This window comes from Dermacentor silvarum, chromosome 1 (genome assembly GCF_013339745.2).
Source record: "Dermacentor silvarum isolate Dsil-2018 chromosome 1, BIME_Dsil_1.4, whole genome shotgun sequence".
Taxonomy (NCBI): domain Eukaryota; kingdom Metazoa; phylum Arthropoda; class Arachnida; order Ixodida; family Ixodidae; genus Dermacentor; species Dermacentor silvarum.
The window spans coordinates 55,206,770-55,232,301 of NC_051154.1; the positions used below are offsets into that span (position 1 = coordinate 55,206,770).

General features: G+C 44.6%; 2 protein-coding genes across 5 annotated transcripts in view; one reads left to right on the forward strand and one right to left on the reverse strand.

Moving 5' to 3' along the window:
* Positions 1-1,338, forward strand: part of LOC119463570 (metallophosphoesterase 1-like) — a 47,257-nt gene extending 45,919 nt beyond the window's left edge. For both annotated transcript variants that reach the window (XM_049668293.1, XM_037724402.2), the window contains exon 10: positions 1,180-1,338. In XM_049668293.1, coding sequence (XP_049524250.1) covers positions 1,180-1,314 — 135 coding nt within the window. In that variant the 3' untranslated portion in view covers positions 1,315-1,338. The remainder of the gene's footprint in view (positions 1-1,179) is intronic.
* Positions 1,339-5,191: 3,853 nt separating this feature from the next.
* LOC119463584 (T-box transcription factor TBX20) overlaps positions 5,192-25,532 on the reverse strand; it is a 177,182-nt gene continuing 156,841 nt past the window's right edge. For 2 of the 3 annotated variants that reach the window (XM_049668302.1, XM_037724421.2), the window contains exons 4-7: positions 15,657-15,827; positions 13,795-13,871; positions 12,703-12,812; positions 5,192-11,326 (exon numbers count right to left, since the gene is read on the reverse strand). In XM_049668302.1, coding sequence (XP_049524259.1) covers positions 10,863-11,326; positions 12,703-12,812; positions 13,795-13,871; positions 15,657-15,827 — 822 coding nt within the window. In that variant the 3' untranslated portion in view covers positions 5,192-10,862. The remainder of the gene's footprint in view (positions 11,327-12,702; positions 12,813-13,794; positions 13,872-15,656; positions 15,828-25,532) is intronic. The other variant, XM_049668298.1, reaches the window with a different exon arrangement.

Genomic DNA, 25,532 nt, shown 5'->3' on the forward strand with positions numbered 1-25,532 from the left:
ACGCCAAACCCTGAGGAGGTGGGTAAAGAAAGCTTCCCTGTAGGAGTAATTGAAGAAATTTTTGAACTCTCCTCTATTGTTGAAGGTTCAACTGCTGAGTGCATTTGACAGAGACCGAAGCAGGTGGTGTCATAAGGGGCAACGTCTGGTGCATACGTCGGATATTTAGAACTTCCTGTATCAAGAGCTCTATGCTTTGTGAAAACACGTGACTGGCAGCAGTGTATCAACCGCACTGTTTCCAGCAACTTACAAATGGCTGTTGTATACAGTTGCCACACTTCTCACAATTCAACCTTCTGACATTATTTTCTGACTGGATGTGGGTTGCAGATGTTTGTGCTTGGAATTACCCACATTTCTAATCATTTAGTGTCTTAAAATCCAGCCACTAGTGATTAGTCATGTTGGCTGCACAAGGTGTCGTCATTTGGTCATGTGAGCTTCAAGTTAAGTGTGGTAATGCAGTTAAAGCAGATGGTAGGTTCATATTCAATTAGTAATGTCAAAGATTGAGGAAGCTGGTTCTGCATGATTTAAAGTGTAATAGCACAACTTCTTGAATGAGGACGGAACCATCTGTTCCTTGTCTGTTCTTTGGTTTTGTCCTCGCTCAAGAAGTTGCACTGTTGTGATTCATATTCAGTCATTTTTTTTTTGGGGGGGGGGGGGGGGGGCAGAGGTTATCTGTCTGACAGATTTATTTCCTTAATTTTTACCTTCAAGTGCCTTATTACATCAAGGGCTTTGTACAAGAATTACATAATGTAATAATGCCTTTACTTGGATATTTTTAATAGTAGTGTCACTTCAGGGATATTGACTTGTGTGATGTTGCCTGTGCATATCTGTAACTGATGAAGTTTCCATAGCTTATATATGTGATAAGTTCAGCTTGATCTTCTGTGCATGCCAATTACATACACTGATTAGCTCATAAACCTGCGTCGTAGCTGACATGTTGCATGTATAACTTTCTCTGTGAGTATCTGGACTGGAAACTGCTGAGTGCATTATACGAATGGGTTTTCCCTATGCGGAAGAATTAAGTAGTAGAAGGAGTTAGTCACATGCTGCATTGTACTGTTGAGGCTGCGGTGCTTACTGATGTGAAAGGTGATTTTTATGGAATATGTTAAAAATGCTTGATGTGTTTGTTTTTTTTCCACTGTTCCATAGGCACTTTTTACACCAGATGACATGGCAGTGTCAAAATGCTATATACCCAAGGAAACAACTGTGATCTTTCTGTACATTGCAGCAGTGGTTGCGCTGGTTGTTTCATCGCTGCGGAGTCGTAGAAGGATCTGGTGAAATAAATTTTTTATTTTTCATTAATGCAGTGTTTATGATCTTCATCATTGCAATAATGTTTTCCTTTATTCTGGGTATGTATTATGTGCACATTATTTTATCTTCAAAGAAAAGTGCTAAAGGACAGGGCGAGTGAGGAGCATACATGTGCCCTGAGGGCCATTTAATTTCAGGTACATTTATTCCTTCAAGCCACTGTGCACACAATCAATCTGTCATATCTACTGCTTATTCATCCTTTCTTCTTTATTCCTTCACTGGTTGATGTGTTATCAGGGAAACACGTGTTAATAATTTGGTCTAACTTTGGAGGTCGTTTTATGTCAAGGCAAGTTAAAACGTGATAGCCCTTCAAGAAGAAGAAGAAAAAAAAAAGACAAAACAGAGGGCTGTCAAAAGCAAGATCAAGAGCAACATACAAACAAACAAACAAAAAATGCTTGAGAAGGAAGAGTGTCAGACGGTAACGAACTAAAGAACAGTGAAAAACAGCAAAATGTGCCCTGGGGATTAAAAATTGTAAAAATAAAGCTACACTAAGTCTCGACACATGCAAAATGGTGAACAGCATGAATGTACAGGACAAGAGCACCTGTTAATATGGCCCTTTCAATAGAGGTAAATGTCCAGAGCGCTGAACTAGTCAGCCTGTAGCCAAGCCCTTTTCCAGAAAAATAAGCAAATTGAATACTGACACAGGCTGGTCCAGTGACATCGAAAATGCCTACAAATCTCACTAATAAACGAATGGCATACACACACGTGGCACTATGCAAAGTCAAATTGCTACCAGAATTAGACCAAGTTCTTTACATATTTACGCAGACAATTGTGGTTGCATTTAGTTGAACGAATACAACATAGCATTGCAAGAGAGAGCTGACTGTTCCCACTGCTGCTGCATTATTTGCACTGTGCCACCAGCTCTCCTGACGGCCTGCTAGGGTGGCTAGCCCTGCTGCTGCTCCTTTTAGGGTTGCCACCTGGCCAGTTTTCCACCGGCAAAGTAGTTTGTTTTTTTCTTCACTGTGCCTGCTGTCCGTCCTAGCCCTACAACGACACGCCATTTGTGGTTTTCTGGTTTTTCCTGAATCGGCACATACATTGCAAATTCTCTGTCGGGCGTTCATACATAGCGAACATCTCAATTGTCACATGAGGACTCATGCCTGATTCCTTAAACTGTTGTGTTATCCAATTTCGCAAAACTGGGTGGTCCAGCCTTTAACTTTTTATTTTTTTCTTCAGAGATTTTTCCTATTAGTCCAAGTGCAATTCTTCTGCTTCTGTCCGATACATCTTCTCGGCAGCTACCCACTGTTGGCAATTATTGCGTCAGTTGGCACGACCTGTTTGGGCCACATGAGCAAAATGGACAAGCATTGATTCTCTTTCCCTCACTCGTCCCCAGGCTGCAGAAACACCGTTCTGTGGGCTGGTGCCTTTACCCGCTAGCAGTGATTCCACTCCTGCGCCAAAGTCCGCCAGATGGGATTTACTGTGCCATTCTGATACAATCGACGAAAATTGCGCCTAACTGCACCAAACAGCCTCGAATTTGAGTCTATCGCCGACAATTGCACCACCGGGGAATTAAAATGTGCAATGTGATAATAGGGCGAGCCTTAGTTGCAACCTTCGTTGCGAACAGGAGACGAAACAGCACTAGCGCGTGCGTCCCGATTAAGCCACAGCGCCATGCACGGCGCCGATGCGGCGTCTGCCTTGCAAGGCGGCTCGACAGCAAAGTGCGGTTTCTGCTGAGGCTCGTGGCGTCAAGGTCAATTGGCGATTCAACGGCGGACGTTATCTACTCCGGAAATGCAGCTAGTATAGTAGAACCCCGCTGATACGTTTTTCGCGGGACCGTAAAAAACAAAAACAACAAAGAAAACGTAAGAGCCGGGAAACGCAAGAGCCGTGAAACAGGAAAAATTTAGAAATGAGAGTAGTTTTGAACTGCACACAATATTATGTTAATTCTTACATGTGAAAGAAAGTCGTAGTTTCTCCCGAAAGCCGAAGCATTGATTGCGATTGTAAATTAGTAGACAGCTATACAGTACAGAGTACGGATAGTAGTTTTATCGTCCGTATAAACTTGTAAACATTCACCTATTGACTATATTAACAAGCATGGTGTCAGCGCGCAGAGGCAAACATGAACACATCACACTCGATGAGTGCGGACACGCGCTGTCAAACGCTGGCGCGAGGAAGCACCGCAGCAGCAGCAAGCGAAGTGACCTTCGTGCTACTCTCTATCGCTTCAACGCAAGCTGAGCGCCAAGAACACACAGTACGCACATAGCTACGAGCCGCCGACGCACCTACACTGCCTAGACTCTGCCCCCAACGCAGATCGCTTACATGATACGGCCCGCGCGACCGCGCCCCACCGTGCAGTACGCAGTTGATGCCAGAGTATAACGCCGCCCCTTGCTCCCTCGCCGGTGCCTCAAGCGCGACGGAAGGCGCGCTTCCTCCCCGCTTTTCCTTCTTGCGCGCGCGAGATTTGGCCGCGGTCATCGGCTCCCCTCACACGCTTTCACTCCCACATATAGCATACGGTGCGCAGCGATGACGTTATCGCCTTTTGACTTTATACGGAACATCTATGCGCCATAACCAATTTTAGGGCCCCAACGCGTCATTGACATTACCTTTAGATGGCAAATACGGATCTCAAAGGCCATGCTTTTGCTGGCGTAAACCGAAAATATGTCATAAGTGTCACCCCCGGTACTTTGGGCGGCCAATCCCATCGTCAAGCCCCCAAGCCAAGCGACATGAATAGTCAAAATGGCCGCTCAGGCTGGTGCAGGGTGGCAATTCACAACGCATGATGCGGGAACGGTCCCACAGTTGCGACGCAACAGCGGGGTTACCACTGCATTGGGTCCTATGGGAGCTATGCAGGGGCCGGCCGAAAATGACGTAACAGCCGGGAAAACGCAGTGTGACATGTGATTATAATAACTGCATGTCGCCAATGTGTCCATCATTTCTGTTTCTGAATATACCGAATGACATCTGGGAAAACTAGCAATACATGAAACGATATCAATTTGTGTGTCGCATGCACAGAAGAGCATTTTTTTTCTCCACGAGATCTGCAATGGATGGAAATGTTTACTAAGCTTCTCGTAAAAATGTACGAATTATTCAGGCCCTGAAATGTAAATTGCAACTCGCTTTTTCGAAATACTTCAGGGTGTGAAAAATCAGCTGCTCCCAAATGCCAAATTGCTTGCTCCAAAGTGCTCCAAAATGAAATTTCTGATGCTCCAAATCAGAACTCCGCAGTAGCATCACTGCGCTAGTTTTCTTCAAAATTTTAAGTATGTGCCAAATTTATGTAAAGGCTCTAAAGTTTTTACTCCACATATTAACACTTTTTTGTTTTCATTTCGTTTGTATTTTTGCATACTGTGCTTGTCCCCCTTTCCAGTGCATATTTTTTTCTCTGCAAAGCTGGCAACCCAAGCTCCCTCACGTGTGTGTTGTGGTGGGAGAGGAGCAGATCGATTTGCTGTCCTGCAATGAATCTTGCTGTGATTATGTCAAGTTTTTTTCTTGTGCCGTAGAACACCTTCTCGACACAGATCCATAAAGAAATCATTACTTATGTGTGAACTTTTAATTGCCTATGTGTTATTACAGCATCTGTAGCACAACAGCTGTTCGCTGTATAGCTACTAGTATTATAAATTTATAGTATTATGATCTCAATGCCACCACAAACAATGTTTGAATATTTTGGATGGTTATGAGGACAGTAGAGCTGTGCACAAGTTTCACTGCCACAGCAGTAACATACAGGTAATGTTAATGTGCACATGCATACCAGACAAGAAATAAAAGATAAAAACGCATGTTGAGAAATAGTACATGTTTATTGGTTTGATGTCACAGTGTTTCTGCTCCATGTTGTCAACAGGTGCCTAGAAAATGCTTAGATCTTGACATGAAAAACAGACTGCGCACCTGAAATTTCCGCTTGTATTTATAATCGGAAAAGACGGCACATCTACAAACACTATTCACAAAATATATATTTTACAAATGCATCCATTGTCGCTGACTGGGTTGCGGCAAAAGGACATTTCTTGTTCCAATACCTCCGCATGACCCCATCGATAATGAATTAAAAAGAAAAAAGTATGTACAGAACACAATTGTTTCCACTTTTGCATTTTTTATTTCCTCTTAATATACTAGGTCATGTGTAATCATTTGAGAACTTCTAGGAATTTTGTTTGCTGAAGTCTCTGCGTCAACCACGCTCCAGTACCAAAGGGGAACATCATAAATAGCCTGTGTTCTTTATTACAGCATTTCACAACAACACTTTCCAAGTTTACAAAAAAATAAAGAGAAAGGATTGTTCTATATTTGGCTAGCAAGAGTATCACACAGAGGTTTAACTAAATGTTGGATGTTGGAAATGTTCTCATGTATCGTTACCACGTTATCCCTATTTTGTTCCTTATTTCTCTCTCTTGTGTGCGGCATAGGAAGCATTGTTGTAGAATACAGTATTGTACAAAACAAAGCATGAAATAGTGTACCTTAGAATGAATGGAGCGTGACAGTCGGAGTGGCTTGAGCAAACGATTCTCTTAAAGGACCTTCACGACTGACCCAGTAGTATCTTGTGTACTTCATGTTGTGTGCTATCACTAATATTTTAGCGCTTAAATACTACTCCTACCTGCATGTATGTGTACACCACATTACATCTGCAGGTGTCAAGAAGGCTGCTGCTCATGCACACATTTGCACACACACATGCAGACACTGCTTTAGCGATACACTGATTCTTGGTTTCCCTTAGCAACAGCATTCTACAGAGAATAAATGAGATGCTCATAGCCAGCATTCGAAGGCAGTGATTTGACTCTCTGCTATCAGCAGACTTAAATTTTTTTTTAGTCCACACACCAAAAATGGAGAAGCCCTAGTGCACTTATAAACATCATAATGTTTCTATTTTTTTATGTCTGATAGCCATCACTTAAAGTTGCCCTCCCATTTAAGTATAGCTCACTGAAAAGGAAATGCGCATCAGTCTGGCAAAGCTTGATCTTGGTGTCTGCACATTGTGCGCTCAACATTTTGATTTTTCTAGAGTGCTTTCTTTGTACCCTTACAAGCCACCGCCAGCCGTTAGGCTTTCAGTGTGATGAAATGAAACCAATGTGATTGGGTCGCACTTGTGCAGACGTGTATGCACACTGGAACAGCATTTTCGAGAGGTTATCTTTTATGTGGCAAGTGACATTGACTAGTGAAAAGAAGAGTCTCCCTCCGCATGCTGAATAATATATTAAACTTGACAGCTGGCACAAGTAAATAGTGATTATTCAATCTCCGTTTAATAGCTGGAATGTTTGCAGCTTAAGGTGGTTTCCTTGCTGATGGTGCAGTGTGAGTTAAGCTGGAATGCGATGTGATTTGTAGTGTCTTTACAATCAAGATTTAATTATACAGCACTGTGCTCAATGGAGGAAGAATTAAGGTGCTTTCCATCTTATACTGCTTCTTCCGGGCCACTTGTTTTTAAGAAACAAATCTTTGCTAGTTGTTGAGAGAAATTAACATGATATTTGAACACCTAATTGACTGTCGGCCAACGTACCTCGTACGCGAACTCAGTGAGAAAGTAACACTAAATATGTCTTCATAAAATAAGTTTAAAAGCTCTTCAAGAAATCTCATAGCAAATTTTAAACACACTTTAAGGATGCAAGAAAGACTGATCGCCCAGTAGTACATGGTTCACTGATAAGTGAACAGTTTTTCTGGGAAATTGTTAGGCATAAAACAGGAGACAGCTGAACTAAGCCCAGAAAATAGATCTGCGCAGGCAATTTCATTGCTTCCTCGTAGTGCCAAAAGTTTTTTGGGATGTCAAATGATTACCCTTGCAGAATAACCATCCGTCATCAACTGTGCCGCAAAAAAGTAATGTCTTTTGTTAACTTTGGACCAAAAACAACAACAATAGAAGATATGTACTATGTGCCAGGAATGCTTTCCCATAAAATTCTCGACTCGAGATTTAGGGCCACATTGTGTACCACCAGCCCTTTGTAACTTGTCAAAACAGAGTTTAAAAGCCTTGGCTGTACTTCATTGAGCCAAGAAAACTGATTTCTTTATTAAAGATGATGGTTTTCTGTTCAGGCAGACTGTTTGAGTTAAACAGACAATCCTTTTTATTTCATACAAATGCAACCAAAATAACATGTCTAGAATTGTTTAATTTTATATTTTGCTTGATTAGCTTGTGAAAATTTTGAATTGACAAGAAAAAGGACGAGAAGTGGGTAGTGATTACCAACATGTTGGTCAAGAGAACTTATTAAAATCAATTTTCGGGCTTTATAAGTTTTGCAAATTTGTTGCAACAAACGTTTTGATACTTTAACTCCACACATGTTAAAGTTACTGTATGTGCTCCCATCTCTGAGAACAAGTGTGCTGCTGGACCATTTCTTCAGTAAAAGCACTGACATCTTAAAGTGCCCAATTTATGGCAACATCGAGCAAGATGCTTTGCTGGGCTAGTTGGTGTGTAGACATGATGGGAAGTTGTGCAAAAAATAAGGGACGAAGGAAGGTGATAGTAGCACTTTGTCCGATCGCCCTCATATTTTTGTGCTACTTTCCATCATGTTATGGCAACATCCTGCAGTATAAGCCTCAACTTCTGAAAGTGCAGTGTATTAATATAAAAGCACATGTGAATGCCTGGCATTTATGAATGGTACTGGTTTATGGTTGCATCTCTTGGATGTACAGCTTTTGCAGAAAGATTAGAAGACCGTGTATGCGTGACAGGAGCTGTCACTGCACTGAGGCCTCCATAAACTGTGTGCTCCAGCGTCCTTGCTATTGAGGTGGACAGTGCTGTTCACTCTCTTGAGCTTCAGAGCACTAGAAGTGCGACTAAAGCCTTGCATCAGGTTTCAGCCAGTTCTTGTCACTCGCACAGTGGCTTCTAAAGTTTAGGCCACGACTGTATGCACTGAATGTGTGGCAGATCACTTCATTGTTGGCCTAATAAAGCACACTGCATCAGACTTAGGAATTATAAAGAAAAGGAAGGGAAGAAAGGACTGACGTCAAGCCAAAATACAGGGCTGTGACCATTTGCTATGACAGTGTTTTCTAACTTAACAGTACAAATCAATTTAGCAAGTAATCTTACATGTGCTTGTAGCTTACACTCTGAGTTCACTGTGAAACTACACTTATCATTCCAGATTTCCTTTCCATGATCTTATTTCAGACTTTGAAGGTGACCTTATACTGTTAATTCAAAGGAGCTATCTTGTGCTGCAGAAACAGCTGTCATTCAATATTTCCTATTGAGAAAAAAGAAATTGAAGAAAGCAAGGCAACTGTAACCTGTTTTGTTAAATTAGTGCAGTGCAGCAGAAGCTACAGGTGTCAGTAAATCAGGAATGACTACCATCTGCATGCCAGGGTGAAAGTTGAAGGGCCTGCCCATTTTGAGCCACTAATCGTCCCATGACCCTTCTGTTCAGCCTGTGTCACTCACAATTGGATTAATTGCAGGTGATGGAGAGGCCCCTCTTCAGGTTCTCATTCCTGGTTAGCCAAGGGGCTTTGTTGCAAAGATTTAGTGAAATAAAATATAGACCTGTTGCAGTGAGAGCATCACAACACTCCTAAAGCCTTTTCCCATAAGTAGGAAAGTTTCATGGCGCTACGTTTGTACACCAATGGCGACTATTGGCAGAAACAGCCAAGACACGTTAGTGCAAGATTCTGTCCTTTGTTTCCCATCGAATATTATGAAATGTGTTTCCTGATAACTACTCTACGGCACATGGCTTTATTTTGAGATTAACACCTCAAAATAAAGCTTTGTCGACAAGATGTCTTTAGTTTTGATCTACTGCAATCTGTGGATGCTCACTTTTGTAGCTGCTGTAGAGGCTCTCACACAGTGGATGACTCATCTAGGATTGATGAAATCGTCCCTGCATCATGCAAGTTCTTCTGCTGTGCAGTTCCATCAAATGTTTATATTGTGAAGCATTACTGCAAATATACTCGATTGTTGGTGGTACACAAGTGGAGTGAAGACGCTGCCAAATGTCAAAGCAGATAAGCTAAAAGAAAAATACAGTCATTTAAGTTTCTAGGTCCAGCCATCCTTCTTATCCTCTTATGCTGTTTTCACTTTAATTTATAGAAATGAAAGTCAAAGGAGCTGTTATGGAAGTGGGAAGTACTTGAGAATCAGTGTGGGCCAGAAGTGAGGATGGGGAACAAGGGCAGCAATCACCTCCCAAATTTGCAGGGTGACTGCCCTTGCAGATATGGACATAGAAGTGATGAGCTATGTCACTGTCTGCATTCCTTGCAGATACATTTACTGCTACAAGGAATGTAACTGAGAATACCAGATACATGCTATGCAAGTACTCAGCATTGGCTCTATATTTAAAATGAAGTCACAGACTACAGCTTTCAGTTAAACATATCTTGATGAAGAAATGAAAGCCAGCTGATAGTAAGCCTCCATGAGCCACAAACATACTTTAGGGCTCAGAGGTTGCTGCTGGGCCAGAAGGTATACACAGTAAAAGTTTGAATGTTTTCAATTGCAAAAAGCAAGGCAAGCAAAGAAAAGGCAAGATTCAAAAAGTGCACACTCATGCAAAGGTTGGTCTTTCATTGATGTTTCCAACATCCGGCTCCAGTCTGGTGACCTAAAACTGATGGAAGCCAAATGTACTGTAATTTTCCATAACTATTAATTGTAGTCTACACTGTCTCTTCACATTGGTAGGTGAGGTAGGGAAAGGTTAACTGGGATTGATATGGAAAGGTTGGTGCAGCTGTTCCCACCTCGTCTATGTGGACATAACAACTTCACAAGAGGCAAGGGCCACACGATAATCATGACGGAAAATTTGTACAATGCATTTGCTGCACACGCAAAGAATCAAAACGTAGAATTTGACTTGAGCTTTAAAGAGTTGCATCTGAGCTGCATGCTTTCAGATAGGATGTGCAAGACGAATGCACATTGGTGCCGGCAGTCAAGCATGAGGTGATGGGAAAAAAGGGAGAAACTATTCTTTGTCATCACAAAGTGCAATCTGAAGTGGCTCATGGGCCGATAATTAAAGTCCACCCGTAATAACAGTGCCAAGCTATCAGAAGCTGTGGCAAACAAACACGCCATTATTTTGTGCACAGAAGATGATGGGCTTTGTGCACAAATGACAGTGGGAAAAACCAGGCGATTCCATATATGAGGGTGCCAGATTCCAAAAATCGACATTTCCGGAAGTGGTGCAGATTCAGCGTCGCTACAGAGCAACACGTTGACCTGCAAGCTAATAGACACGTAGGACATCGTACCATTGCCAAGGGCAACATGCAGTTCAGCAGTTCGTAGTCCCTTAACATGGTTGCGACTGTACAGATGTGGAACTGTCTGTTCATTGCACTGGCCACACACTGGCACACACCGGGCACATGGACTGCTGGCGAGGCAGCTTTCACACTTGCGGTGCGGCGGTGTCGTATTCGACGGGGCTGCCTTCCCGCGGCCCCGCGGCGGCACTGAGGAGCCTCGGGTGGAAGTAGGGGTGGAACTTGAGGCCAGGGTAGGCAGCGGCGGCCGCGGCGGCGCCTGCGCGCGGTGGGTACAGCGGCGGCCCGGGTGAACTGGCACTGGGGGCCGCGCGGCCTGCTGCCGTCGGTGACGTTGGTGGCGGTGGGCACGGTGAGCGCGCAGGCGGAACGGGTGCTGCCGCTGCTGTGCCGGCCATCGTGAAGGGTGGGAACAGCGTGCGCGGGAAGCCCAAGTAGAAGCCGGGTAGCGTGTGCATCTGCTGCTGCTGGGCGCTCATAAGTGCCGTCAAGTCTGCCATGGCCATGGGCACAGTGGGTACTTTCCAGGGGGACGCGCCGTTGGCCAGCAATAGGAGTTCACTCCCCGTCGGCAGTCGGCCCAGGGCTGCTGCACACAAGCGCGTATTAAGCACCGGTCACCCCGCACGGAGTCCCACTCGTTCACGTGACTAAACTCAGTAACCACGGCGACAGAGTTCAGGCTGGGTCACACGTACGGATGAGCTTTCGCTTTGACAGAACTTTGCGAAAATCCTTACAGGCACTTTTAGTTGATTGCGAGCCTCGGGTAACCCATTCTAAAACCCACCAATGCAGCCACGGTCAGCATAGTCTGGGATTTAGGGTTCCCTTTAAAAGAATTACGCGCTCGATGGTGGGGTCAGCTCGGTCTCCCAGCACGATAGCCCATGCCTCAACGATTAGGCCACACTTGCATACGTATCTCATGCCAACGTGAAGTAGCTCGTGTGCGTCGCATCGCTAGCACGTGCAAGAACATGTGCGTGCGTGCAGGGAACGGTCACTTTCAACGTTATTGCTTTCAGTACGCGCTTATTGGCTGGCTGAGCAAAACCAAATGAGCTGATTGACTGGTTGAGCACTACGTCACGCGAAAGGGATAGTATCGTAGAAAGTGATCGTCCAAGAATACGTCCCCTGGCCACAGAGGCAGGAATGGAATGGGCGCTTGGTAGTCTGTCTACCTTACCACTGTCTTCGGCGTTGTGCATCTCAGCATACGTTGTACTACACCTCTCCTCACCACTCAATTGCTTCAATAATCGAACACCGCCTTCACCCTCATGACATTACTGCGTCGACGTTGCTTGTGCATTCCCATGAGCTGCTGTTATTCTTTTACTGTTTTCATTTCGTCAAAGCTTATGAACAGTGCAGTTCAAAAACATTGCATTAAAGTTGTGACATGTGCGCCGCATAAAACATAGGCTATGGCGTTGCGCTGCTGAGCTCGAGGTCGCGGATTCGATCGCAGCGGTCACATTCCGATGGGGGCGGAATGCAATAACGCTCATGTTACAGTACTCGTGCAGTGTGCATTAGGTGCACATTAAAAAAAACCCTGGTGGTCAAAATGGCATGCCTCATAATCAGATCATGGTTTTAGCATGCAAAACCCCAGAATTTTTTTTTTTTAATTTAGACGTTAACATATGAACTTGCACATTGCGTAGAATCTCAATAACGACAATTGCACGCATAGCATATTTAATTAACCGCTTCGAGAAACCTTCATATACTAGATTCAACAGGTGCGCTGGATCTGCTTTTTTCTTTCTTTTTTTTAGTATCGTGGTTTAGCCTCTATCTGTTAGTGGCATGCCATTTCGCTGTTTATTTTCTTTTTGGATGTATTCGGTGCACTAGCCTCAAAATTTCTCAGAACTGTTGGGAAAAGAGCTACAACTTTGCGACTGCATAGTTGTCATTTATGAATGCACACGATAGGCAAAGACTACGTACCACCTGCAGTGGCGAGGAATTGGTGTTCTGGTGGTAAATCTCCAGTCATAAAAGCCCTGAAGGGCGAGTGTCGAAAAGCATGCTCTCGAAGTAAAGTCTCCACAGATTCCCTGGAAAAAAAAAAGAAAAAAAAGAAAAGCAATGAGAAATACATTCCTTATGAGGGACAAGCACACCGCGCAGCGCGGAAACCACAAAACAAACAAAGAAAAACACTGGTCGTGCCTGCTTAGGCGAAGGTATCAAAGGCAGTGGTACGCATTGTTGGTAATCGGGTATCTATGTGCATGCGGACAAGGGAAGGACAGCATGGCACAGCAGTGTGGAAGCTTGTCAGAGCACGTCGTAGAGAGTTTTCCAAAATGTGCGTTTTAGCAGAAGTCATGAAGCCAAGGGACGAAATATATGACCACCGAACAAGGCGTGGTGTCCATGAGAACAAACTACCAGTTGTGGCCTAAAATAGAGCTTTTTATGGCAGTTGTATATTTGAATTCTGCCCCTGTGTAGAGAAATCTTGATCTCACAAACAAGCTTATTGATTTTATCACAAAGAGCACTCATTCCTACTAGCCCATGCGCACTTCGTGTTTTTTTTTTTGTTTTTTTCCCCTTAATTTTGTTTTTGAACTTCTTGCGCTGGTTTCCAGACTAGATGATTCACCATATTAATTATGACACAATTTCAATGCTTTTTTTTCATTTTTTTTTCTGTTCTTGTCATGAGCGTGTCACAAGGTGAAATTTATTGCGGGTAGGAGGAGGAGTCGCATTTTGGCATTTTTCATTTTTGATGGGTCTCATTGTAGCAAAGTGTTAGAGGCAGTAGTAGTAGTAGTAGTAGTAGTAGTAGTAGTAGTAAACTTTAGCTTACAGGTACAGGTGAATTCTGGAGTTTTACGTATTTAGCTTATAGGTGAAACATTTTCTCAAAGTGATTGAATGAACAACTTCGAGTACTGGGAAAGAGATAGGCTCCCATCTTTGAGGAGATGAGATAAAGCCCCGTCCTTAATTTGAAAAAAAGAAAGAAAAGAAAAAGCTACACATGGATGAGGGACGATCCTCTGCAGTGATTTTCATGCGGCTTACCCTTCTAAATCTGTTAGCCTTGATGAATCTCTAAAGCCCTTGGCGAATGGATTGCTGTCTATTTTGAGTTTGGTTATCTGAAAAAGAGCACACAAGAGATGCAGAGTACTGAAGTTATTTGTACACGGCTAACACAATAGAGCGATAGTTCTGGTGCATCTTTAAACAGTCACGTACTCACGCTGGCTCAACGCATTGATGGGCTACTTTTCCGGTGGTGCGAGGGCCCTTACTTCAGCTATGAGAAATGGTACAAGTTCAAGAAAAGTCCCTAGCCATTGGTTCTCAGCTTTATGGCGGTTGTTACAAGGTGCGGAAAATTTCATTACGAATTCAAAGTATCGCTTCCAGTCAGAAGTAGAACGTCCTTATACTTGCATAGTACTATCCATCTTTCAAACAACCTTTTGCTACGTAAATGCAATAAAAACTAATACAGCAACATTGATGCGACATGTTTCACGATTTTTTCTTTCTCTCTATGTATGTTCAAGATCACTCTGAAGTTTCATGTCAGGATAAGGCAATCAAATATCATAGCTCATAATTTTTTACTCTGGCTCAAAAAGCGCATTTTAATCAATGTACTATCGACAAAAAAAGTTTACGGACCGCGGGATCTCAGAAAATGCTAAATATCCGAGCAGCCTTTAAAAGTAGTCAGTAAAACTGTACATCACAATGTTGTTCGAATATACCAGTAGAGGCTGGAAATGGGAATACCAGGCTGCATTTTGAGGCTGCGGAGATATTCAGCTTTTTGTGAGATCCCTTGGTCCGTAAACTTTTTGGGTTGATAGTACATGCATCACTCTTATATTGCGAGCTGTGGTTGACTCCTAACGTATGAGTATAACGTAGGTGGTCGATAGAGTCTTCATAAGCATTTGATTAAGCAAAAATCAGCCTGTTAAATGCCGTGCGAAGAACCTCCACGAGTATATGTAATTTCTTTGCTTAATAACATTAAATGTGCGAATAATGAACCAGGGAATCATATTCGAACAACTGTATTCGGGCATTGATTTTCGAATGCTCAGACGTACGTTTGCGTTATCATGTACCAGAAAATACATTGGTTTGTTCCAATGTTGGCTATAGTGTCATTGATTTCTTATTTCTTTATAAATGTGTCCTTCAGAGATATATAAATATACATTTTTATGAACACATGTTCGATAAAACAGGTATGCCGGTTCAATAAATCATGATGCCAAACACGCAGCACTTCTTTACCAACATTTATGCAATGTTATAGCGTACTTAGCATTGCATATATGGAACTTCGAGCGCAACATGCAAGCAGCCTTTTTTTTTTCACTTTTTTTTTTTGAGCATGATTTTATGTGGTTTACGTGCTTTTTCGTTTGTTGTATCTTATTAGTCGGATTGCTGCGTTGCTTAAGCATGTTGCTGCTAGTATCTGGTCGCTAAGGTGTTTCAGCACGGTCCCGCAGATTTGTAGCACGGTTGCGCATTGCACCTACAATTGCTACGCGACCAATCATGGGTAACGAGCTCGCATACACGGTGTAACGAACACTTCTAAATGTTCGTTTTAATCGGGTTCGGATATATTGGATTACTTTATATATGCAGTAAGGCTAAGTGTTGGGCAAGTTTGTACATGGTAAAGAATCAAACCAGCGAACTAGATGCATTCACAGAGACAAGTCCACAGGACGATGCTGGAATTGTCCTGTGCCTTTATCTCTGTGTATGCGTCTAGTTCGCTGGTTTAAATCGCTGGTTTAAATCTTTACTTTATATATCGCACTTTTCTTAGTGCACTGTAAGCAGCTCATTATATCAAGGTTATAGCATACACCAGCACAGCAAAAATCAAGGAAAGGGCAACTCACTAATTGATTTTGATATGCTGTGACAGCGGTGAATACTGTTTCTGGGAAGATATAAGTGCGAAATTGCTCCGCTTCAAGGTCTGTTATGACAGGTGGATTTGAGCAGCAGTCCGGCCGCAGCTTGACCAAGTGAATCCGTGGCTGATACTTGTGCATCGAATTCAGCACGATCTGTAACAGAAAAAAGCGAATTTGTTCATAAAACAGATCACTAGCAGGCAATCTGGTGCTTCAAATCTCTCAATTACTGTGGGAATCACAAATAGTAATGATTTATCTCTAATAGGCTGCAAGATGTGCTAAAAAATATAGCGAGTGGCTTTCTCATTGCAGGCGACAACTCGTTTATGCGAACCGCAACAGTGGTGATCGTTGAGCTTGTTGTATACTGAGACGGGTGCATGGACTTCGAAGCTGATTTTATCAGAAGAGCAGAATCGGCGTCTGTCACTGTAGCTACTATATCACTTTAGACTGTTATGTGATGTGTAGAGCACACTTTACCAATTAGCCCCTAAGTCTGTCAGGTTAGACTGGCGTATTATTGTCTGAAAACCCTGTTTTCATTAATTTAGTAGGAAAATGTTGATTATTATATACAGAGGATAATAAAGGCCACACTTTACTAATTTCGCAGTGAAACTTAAGCGCAGGTACATGAGTGTGACGTCATGGATTTCAAATTATTTTCTACTATTTGGGCCGCGCCTTGGCAGCAGGAAAAGTTGCCGATACTTGCTAAGCTGTCCTGGGTTCTTTTCGAATGAAATGCAGTGCTTATTGACTAATGAACAGTTAACCAGACCTGAGCAGACGTAGGGTAAAATTTGTGACGTCACGGTGTTTAGTGCGTAAATTTTGGAGTGGCGTCGCAACTCGTCTTTCGTTATTGCTTCTTTTCTGGCATACCACGCCCCCTCTCATGGTAAGACTGGCCATTTTGCTATCGTATAAGTGTAATGTTATACATGTCAATTATTCAAATTTTGGATGAGCAGCGCTTAGACGAAGCACAAATAAAAAATGGAGATGCATACAACGCTATGTGTGTGGCCTTCTTTTTTCTCCGTCTAAGCTCTGGTCGTCTGAAATGTAAAAAATAATATATATATATATATATATATATTTGCAGGCGGAGGTGAGGACACAAGCCCGCGGTGTTTCCCGTCTTAAGCGCTTCGACATATTCTATATTGGGACCGCTCCACGCCAGCCAAGAGAGTCAGCAATTATGTGTGTACCACAAAGCATGCAAAGTGTGTCTCTAGGCAAAGGCCGCAATCAATTATTTGGTGCATAAAGACGGCTCGCATGTAATGCAAAGGCGAGTAAGTAATGTCTGTTTGGTATGTTTGCTTCCAGCTGTGCTGGATTGCAAGCATACCAAGAAAAGACTGATTCTGGTATAATTACGGCTATGCAGCTTTAAGATGTAATCGTGTTTTGCAGCATAATTGGGTAAGTGGAGTAAATGAGCCATACTCTCCCGTCGCTTTACTCAACTTGGACACATGCATCACAAGATATAATTACATCTAGCAGGAAAAATTACTGTTACTTTATACACTGTTATTATTATTATTATTATTTTGTATGTGTGTGCGTGAAAAAAAAAAGTATGGCAAATTTTACAATATATCTTTTCTGTTCTCTTCGGTTTTCTGTTAGCTTGCTTTTGTGTGATTCCACCAAATAATATGTTTATTGTTTTTCCATAAGAACAAACTGTTAGATAGTTTCCGCCATTAGGAAAGTAGCTTTTACAGGCGTATTACTGCAGCTTTCACGTAGTACGAAAAGGTCCAATGCTGGGATGCGGTTGTAGCAGATCATACATGTACATATAAGCACGCTGATATAATCTCGACCGGGTGAGGTGGGTCGTCACCGCAGGAATCAGGAAACGACGATGAAGGCGGGCATCGTGATGATGAAAAATAGAAAAGATTGTATTCACTTCATTGGTACATGGTTTTGACTCTATCCGAGTCTCGAGCGGTTCTGATTAACACGGGGGCCAGGACGGCCTTAAATCCCCTCGTGGTGGCCGGCGTTTCCTTCGTGGAAGTCCTCTCTCCGGTGGTCAAGTTGACGACCTCCTCGCCCTCGGGTCCTCCTTCTTGGTAGCTCGCCGTTTTCGTCTACTCCGTAGAGGTGAGAGCTCTCTCGGGGCTGAAGGGGATTATCTCGTCACGGGAAAAGCGCTGGGGCTTGCTTCCCACATTGGAGAGATACAGATTCCAGGCATAACCTGGCGATGACTCCTTCGGGGAACTTGTGGAAGTGTCAGACCTCTGTCGGGTGGTCAAGTTGGCGACCTCCTCTCCCTCGGGTCTTCCTTCTTGGTAGCTCGCTGTTTTCGTCTGCTCCGTAGAGGTCAGACGCTCTCTCGGGGATGAAAGAGGATTATCTCGTCACGGGAAAGGCGCTCGAGCTTGATTCCCACATTTCACAGGTGCAGTTCCAAGCCGATCATAACAACGCTACGTAGAGCATATGAGATGTGACCACTGTCAAGATACTTGGCGCCAAGGCACCCGGCACTACGTGACAGGATCAGTGCTTCCAACTTCCGAAGCCAGTTTTTCCTTAAATATTATAAGGAAATTCCCTAGATTTCTCTAGATTTTTTGTAATATACACTTGTTCAGTTTGTCAATATGATTTTAGTATATCTACTTTCTATTGCGATAGCAATTATATGGACACTTCAACCGGATTTCTGCCGTCGCCGTGAGGTTTCGTATAGACTCCAAGGGCGATAAAATCGTCGCCGCGCGCCGTATGCGCGAGCGCAAGCGCACGGGGGACGCGCGCTATGACGGAGAGCGAACGCACGGCGGAAAGCAAACGCGACCGTCGCGCGAAAGGCCGTGGGGGGGTATGGGAGGGAGGGAGGCGGGGCGGCGCTGTGCTCCGGCACCAAAGGCGTATCTTGCCACTCAATCTCCCACGCGAAAGCATGAAAGCGGGCAAGCAGCGCGGGAGGAAGCGGGGAGGGGGCAGCTACTCCATTGCCAACAACTTCTCCGCTGCACTTTGCCCGGCAGTGCTGGTCGCCCGCACCGTCTCTTATTTCCACACGGCTTTGACCTTTGTATGCGCTGTGCATTCGCCGCTCAGTTTCCGTTGAAGCGATAGACCGCGCGAACCTGCGCTTGCTGCCAGCGTTTTGACAGTCGTTGTCTGCGGTCATTCAGTGTGATCTATTCATATTTGCTTGTGCGCGCTGGCACCACGATTGTTAATTCAGTTAGTAAGCGAATGTGTCCAAGTTTATGCAGGCGATAAAACCACTATCCCTACTCCGAATAGCTCTCTACTAATTTGCTATCGCAATCGATGCTTCGCCTTTCGGGCGAAACTGCGACATTTTTTGTTATGCAAAGAGATTGAAAATTTAGTTTCAATTTATTTCCAAGCTCATTTTATAAATTTAAATAATAAAGTCGCTGCACTCAAGCTGAAATTAGGTTGCAGTGCAAGCCGTGGTAACCAGAGTTATTAGTGCTAACAACACAGCCTCCTGCTTGAAACTGCATTCACAGAACGAAGACGTCAGCACGTTTATGCTCGCTACACATGCAAAACAAGTTTGGCATAGAGCCTTATTTGAATTGAAAGTAAGCTGGCACCGGACTACAGAATACGTATCAATGTAGAAAACTGTGAAATTATAGAAAACTGTGCTCGCGTAAGCGCTCATTTAAAGGCCATGTTGTTCTCCCGCGAAAACGCGGATGCCATCAGTGACACCGTTGGTCTATAACTAGCGAGGCGGTTGTTTATGCTGCTGTACCGAATGTACGGTTGCTTGTTTCGCGTTTCACGCAGAGGTAAACAGTACATCTCAGGAATCAAGAAATGTTTCAGCATGACAACACGTAAAGACCCACCCATCTACGTTGTGAATGCGACCGGTAGCCTACGGGAACGATGACGTACAGATGTAGGCACAGCCGTTGGGCACAGCGCTGTGTCCCCGCTTGCAGGCTGCAGCTTATTGTGTACGCGCCGTGCCAAGCGAAGAGTAGTTTATTTCAAATCGCTAAGGCCAGAACAGAACTATAAAAGCAGTTTCCTTCGTCCTAACTTGCTTACTTTTCAGTTCAGGTCCGCATGTAGTGGGTGCACGAACCTAACCTTCGCTGAAAAGGATCAACATTGGCTCAAACTTCATGTGCACGGCTTGAGAGGGTTGAAGCTTGTGCATTTCAACTTCGTATGCAAGTTTTGACTCACTTTGAGTGCGATTAATCATATATACAAACGAAGGCATTGTGGCTATCACGTATCGGTTCGACGGCCGATCGCGCGGGGTTCGGTTGAACGATGGTCGGCACGCTGATTTTATCGGTGCCGTCGACAAGAAAGCCCGTCGCAGTACGATAACTCGAGCTCATCGGTTGCGTCATTGTCGGTCTATTATGATAAAGAGAGAGAGAGAGAGAAACGTGGTGGGAAAGGCAGGGAGGTTAACCCGAAAAGATTCTGGTTTGCTACCCTGCACTGGGGGAAGGGGAAATGAAAGGCGGAAGGAATAGGGAAGAGAAAAAGCAGTCAGGAAAAAAAAATTCAAGGAATAAAAAAAAAAAAAAAAGAGGAGGTTGGAAACGTCTGTGAGCACTATAGTCTGTTAGATAGTCCACTCGATCGCAAAAACTTCAAGAGTGCCTTGACTGACTTGTTGTGCGCCGGCGTTCCAGGACTGTCTGCTCCGAAAGCGGCCGGTCGTCAAGACGCCCAGCGCGGTCGCGAGTGACTGCCTATGTGCGCTGTATTGGGGACAGTGACACAGTACGTGCTCGATTGTTTCCTCGTCGCCGCAGTGGTCACACGCAGCACTATCCCCCCATCCGATGCGGAAAGCAAACGACTTTGTAAATGCGACACCAAGCCACAATCGGCGAAGTACCGTTGTTTCGGGTCGGGATAGTCCAGGTGGAGGTCGAAGTCGAAGACGGGGGTCCAGTCGATGCAGACGTGTGTGTTGCAAACTAGGTGTGTTCCACAACGATTGTGTGGCATCGTTTGCAAGCACTCGAAGTTTCGCTGCTGCACCTGTTCTTGACAGCGGGATTAGTTCCTGTGCGCCGTCTTCATGAGCAGATCGAGCAGCTTCATCGGCATATTCGTTGCCCATTACGCCAACAGTGGCTAGGGAGCCACTGAAAGGTGACGTCGTGTCCTTGCTCGACGAGGCGATGAAGGAGCTCTCGGATTTCGAGGACTAGTTGTTCGTAGGGTCCACGGCGCGTAAGGCGGAAAGCAAGCAATGTAACGCTGCCTTGGAGTCACTGAAAACACTCCATTTGCTAGGTGGTTCCTCACGAATTATGCGAAGTGTGCTACGAAGAGCATCAAGCTCCGCGGATGTCGATGTCGTCTGGTGTGATGTCTTGAACTTCAAGGTTGAGACTTTCGCAGGAAAAAACACTGATCCTGCAGAACCGTCCATGGTGGTTGAACCATCAGTGTATAGATGGGTATGATCACTGTATTTTTCGTACATCATGATCAGCGAAAGTTGCTTGAGAGCTGGTGATGAGAGTTCGGCTTTCGTTCGAATTCCAGGCACTGTCAGTCGAACTTGTGGCTGAGCCAAGCACCAAGGAGGAAACAAAACTCTCGTTGCAGCTGTGTAACCTGATCGAAGGTATATATACGATAAGGCAGTATCGTCTGACAAAAAGAGGCACGTGGTCGGTCTTCTGGCAGTGAGGCTAGATAGTGGGAAGGGGCGCGAGCAAGGTGCCTGACGTGTGCTCTGAGCGCTTCCATAATGTGAATCTTGACTGGGTAATCATGTGCAATTGCAATGGTTTCTGATGTTAATGTACATACATCGTGGCAACCCTAGACAGACCCTAAGTGCCTGTTGCGCCTTCAACGAGTACGTGAAGTCAGGCACACGCTGCCACTACCAGCAATCGAGGACCGACGCTGCAAGAGGTCTTCGTCAGCAACGTCCAAGTGTAACGCAGGGGTTTATCAATAAATTTGCTATTATAGCCATCAATGAAAGGCGGCAACTACGTGGTTCCCTGTGCAGTCCGGAAGAAGCCATCGCCGCTTCATGTTTTAAAGTGGAGTTGCAGTCACGTTTTCGGTACCGCACCGACGTCGAGCTACCAGTGGAGTTTCAACGCGATACTCGGCACGAGTGTTTGCAGTAGCGCGCTTCCGAGCGCCTTTTTTTTTTTTTTTTTTTTTTTTTCCGTCGGGCCGTGAAAAACGCGGATTGACTCGCGCATACGAGATCTACCAGCGTATACTTGCGTGGCTGGTGAAGCTGCACAGAAATGTTAATTGAGGAAAGTAAAGGCACGAACAAATCTCAGTTCATTCACAGTATTGATAACAAAATTTTCACTTTGCCGTATGGAGACCAACTCTGTTCAAATCAAGAAAAATTCTGTTCTTAGTATTTTCTTAAATTAAATAATCTCTCTTTGTTCCACAATTTTTTTTCTATAGCAAAAATAGAAATTTTCAGTTCTTTCCTCGTTTCTTAACTCCTTTTTTTCCCCTTTTTTCTTTTTTTTTTAATGAGGCATTCGTGGTGGCTGGAGAAACGATAAAGAGATCGCATTGCAGCGGCTCGCGTCCATGGCATCGAGTGACACGACTGTTCTAACGCGTCTTTCAGTATACTGACATCGAATGTACAGACGCTCCCAGAATAATTCGGAACGCCACACACGCGGCCGCTCACCGGCGGAGCGCGCCCGCGGAAAAAGTAGTACCGTGGTCTGTGCGTGTGCGGTTTCCCTAGCGAGAAAGCGTGGCTCCCTAGTGCATCTAGTTTTTTATAGTTTGCGTTGCGTTGCTCCAAAACGGTAGCTAGGTGCCCCTTAACGTTTTGTCAAGGGGGGCTGGGCCGGTGGTGTCCTTGACAAGCTGTGTCTGCGCATGCACGCGCGTTGGATCATAAGCGCTCGTGTGTGCATGTTCGTGTGCTTGGGCGCCCTCCCCCCCCCCCCCCCCCTTTTTTTTTTCATTTTTCATGTGGGCCGTATTTATCATTGCTCAAATTCCAGATTCCGTGATTGATTGGCGCACAATATATGCGAACCACGTAACGTGGTGCGCAAATAAATGACTGGAGTCGTCAAGAGTTTGACGACTCCCCCCTTAAGTGTCATTACCAGAGTTCTATTACCCAAATCATTTGAGGTTTCTTTCGAGTTGCCTCTACCTTTTCACTTAAAGTTTTATTGTAACTAAAAGCTGACTGCATCATGGTTGGCGCGGACATGCACTGGTTTTAATTCATACTTTCGCTTTATTTCTGCAAATTCTGACAATAGGAGGACGATTGCATTAGAAGCACCAGCGGCGGCTACGTGATCCGTATTTTTTCACTTTAACATTTTTAAAAATTCCACTATTGACCCTTTTCGCGGCGATCCCGTGGGCGCTGCCATGTTTGATCACGTGGTGAGGCGTCCATTTCTTGCCTCAACTGCCTCCGTTGCCTCCTTGTTTACAATGGAAGTAATGACGCCGGCGCGACTTAGAAAACCTCTGTTTTCGGAGATATCGTAGATGGAGACTTGGTGGACGACACGAAGCTTTGATCACAGCTTCAGAGAACATGCAAAAGCGCTTTCGGAGCCGATTAAGCTATGTCCAAACGGCGCAAGCAGCGTAATATGGTGCTTGTTTTAAAAGCGGGGCTAAATATGTATTCCAAGCTATCCAAACATTCCGCTCATGAATTCAGTCAGGATTAGTGTGTTTTGATCTTTGTTTTTTATTTGGCAAGTATTTTGAAGCAGTGGCTTGTCAGTTTCTGACTCAGTGAAGTTCCTTGGTGCGGCCACTATCTGATTATTTTCTGCGTAATCGCTCGCGGGTGTGCTCAGTTCCGATAGATTTGTTCTTGCTGCGCACAAGGCTTGAAACGTAGCTGTTTGTAGCAAATCTTGTAGCAAATATATATTACAGCTAGTAACTCGCTTACTCTTGTGGATCGTCGCGAAACATTCAGCTTCAACCATTCGTGCGCCATCGGTGTAGTCCGTCATTTATTGTGCGGATACAGTGCGCATATATTCAAGTGTGCGCCCATTATTCTTGATACGTTGGCGATAGAGTGGGCGTAAGTTTTCCGGCCATTTGGGATTTATATGTGTATAGATAACGTGCGCGTCATGACAGGAAGCGGCGCTACTCCCTTTGTCATTGTTTAACGAGTGGTACTCACTCTTGCCGACGTTCTGGGGATGAAGCCCTTTCTTTGAAGGTTAGCGATACAAGGCTGGCGGATGAGCAAATTTCTGTATCCTCGAGGAAAGCCGTACATCTCGAAGTGCCGATAACACGTTCGGACAGTTGCAGCAGCGGTCCGCGAACTTGGCCACACAGACTCAGTCATGCCAGTCACTATTTTTGCAGCCAACTACTGCACACGTCTTCAATCCACATGATTCAATCTAGAGGCTCTATTTTGGACACGCATGGCGGCTGCACGGCCGCCATTATCCGCCATCTTGGCTGTCTCATTGGCTGTCCAGAGGTCACGTGTTTTGAAATTTGTGCCGGGAAACGGAAGTTTTGCAAAATGCAAGTTTGCGTTTTCGTCAGAATGACGAAGCGTGACGTGCAGCTGCCAGTTTTATCGACTAATACTTTTTTGTGGTCCTTGGCACCTATATTGCGACTTTAGCGCTTTAAAAAGAAAGTGGACGGTAGCGTGCAGAAGCTCGTACAATGCATCTGCAATTTCGCGAATATGTGGTGGCGTTCCAAGATAGCCGGCATGTCAGCTTGTTCATTGGCTGACGGAATATCCCGTGAGGAGCGTCACAGGAAGGGCCGTTTCGTAAACGTCAATTTGACATTGCGTGACGTTGCGCTGGGCCGCCATTGCAGAGCTTTTCCGCCATAATTTGTGGTGCGATGAGCCGTGCGAATTATGGTAATGAGCGGCCATATGCAATGGCCATAGAGTTTCATATTACTATAACCTCTATGGCAATGGCAGTGGAGAGGCATGCGTATCGCCGCATTTTCCCTGTCATTTTGGGCCATAAAAATCTTTTGTTCACAACGCGTGTTCATAGCATTTGCATCGCTCTCGGGTGGTGTTGGCATTTGTGTTTTGCACCATCATTTTTATTAAAAACACGTTTATTTGAAATAATATTGGTTGAAACTAGCAAACTTTCTGCGACATTTCGCACTTTTCACTATTGCGTTTGTATTGTAATCAATATTAATGACTTTTCGCGTCATCAAAGGCTATAACAACGGTGACTTTTTAATTTACAAAAAGACATGTACGCAAGACGGCGCCTTGAAGTTTCCTCTCGCGGTGCGAGTAAGCAGCGAAGTGCACAAGAGATGGCAGTGCCGGCGTTTGCGTCGCTCAAGCGGATACCTGTGGCGCGCACAACGCTATCGATGATATTCGGCCGCTTCTCAGCCAGACGAGTCGGGCTGAGTCAACTTGCGGATCACGAGATAGCGATAACGCGGCCTAGAGCGTGCGCTGATCATCACTGGCAGGTCGCGTATGTTGTCTCAAGGTAGAAAGCAAGCGTATGGGCGCCAATATACGATGACTCATTCCGTTTCCAGACGACACGCATCCTAGCTAATGAAGCAGACGACAGCCTGCGCGCATGCAGACGACGGAAGCGAGAAACGATTTTGATGGAATAATCGTACGCTTTAAGCTAGCTGCTTTATTTTTACTGGGGAGGAAAACTGTTTTGATTTATCAACCAAGCTATGTTCAATGCCTACATTGCAGTTTCTTAGGCGAAACGTCAAATTTGCGTCACGTTACGAAAGCAAATCGGGGCTATCGGCGCCATTTTGTAAGCGTCGCGCGTACGTCACACTTCGAAGAAAATGGCGGAATGTCCA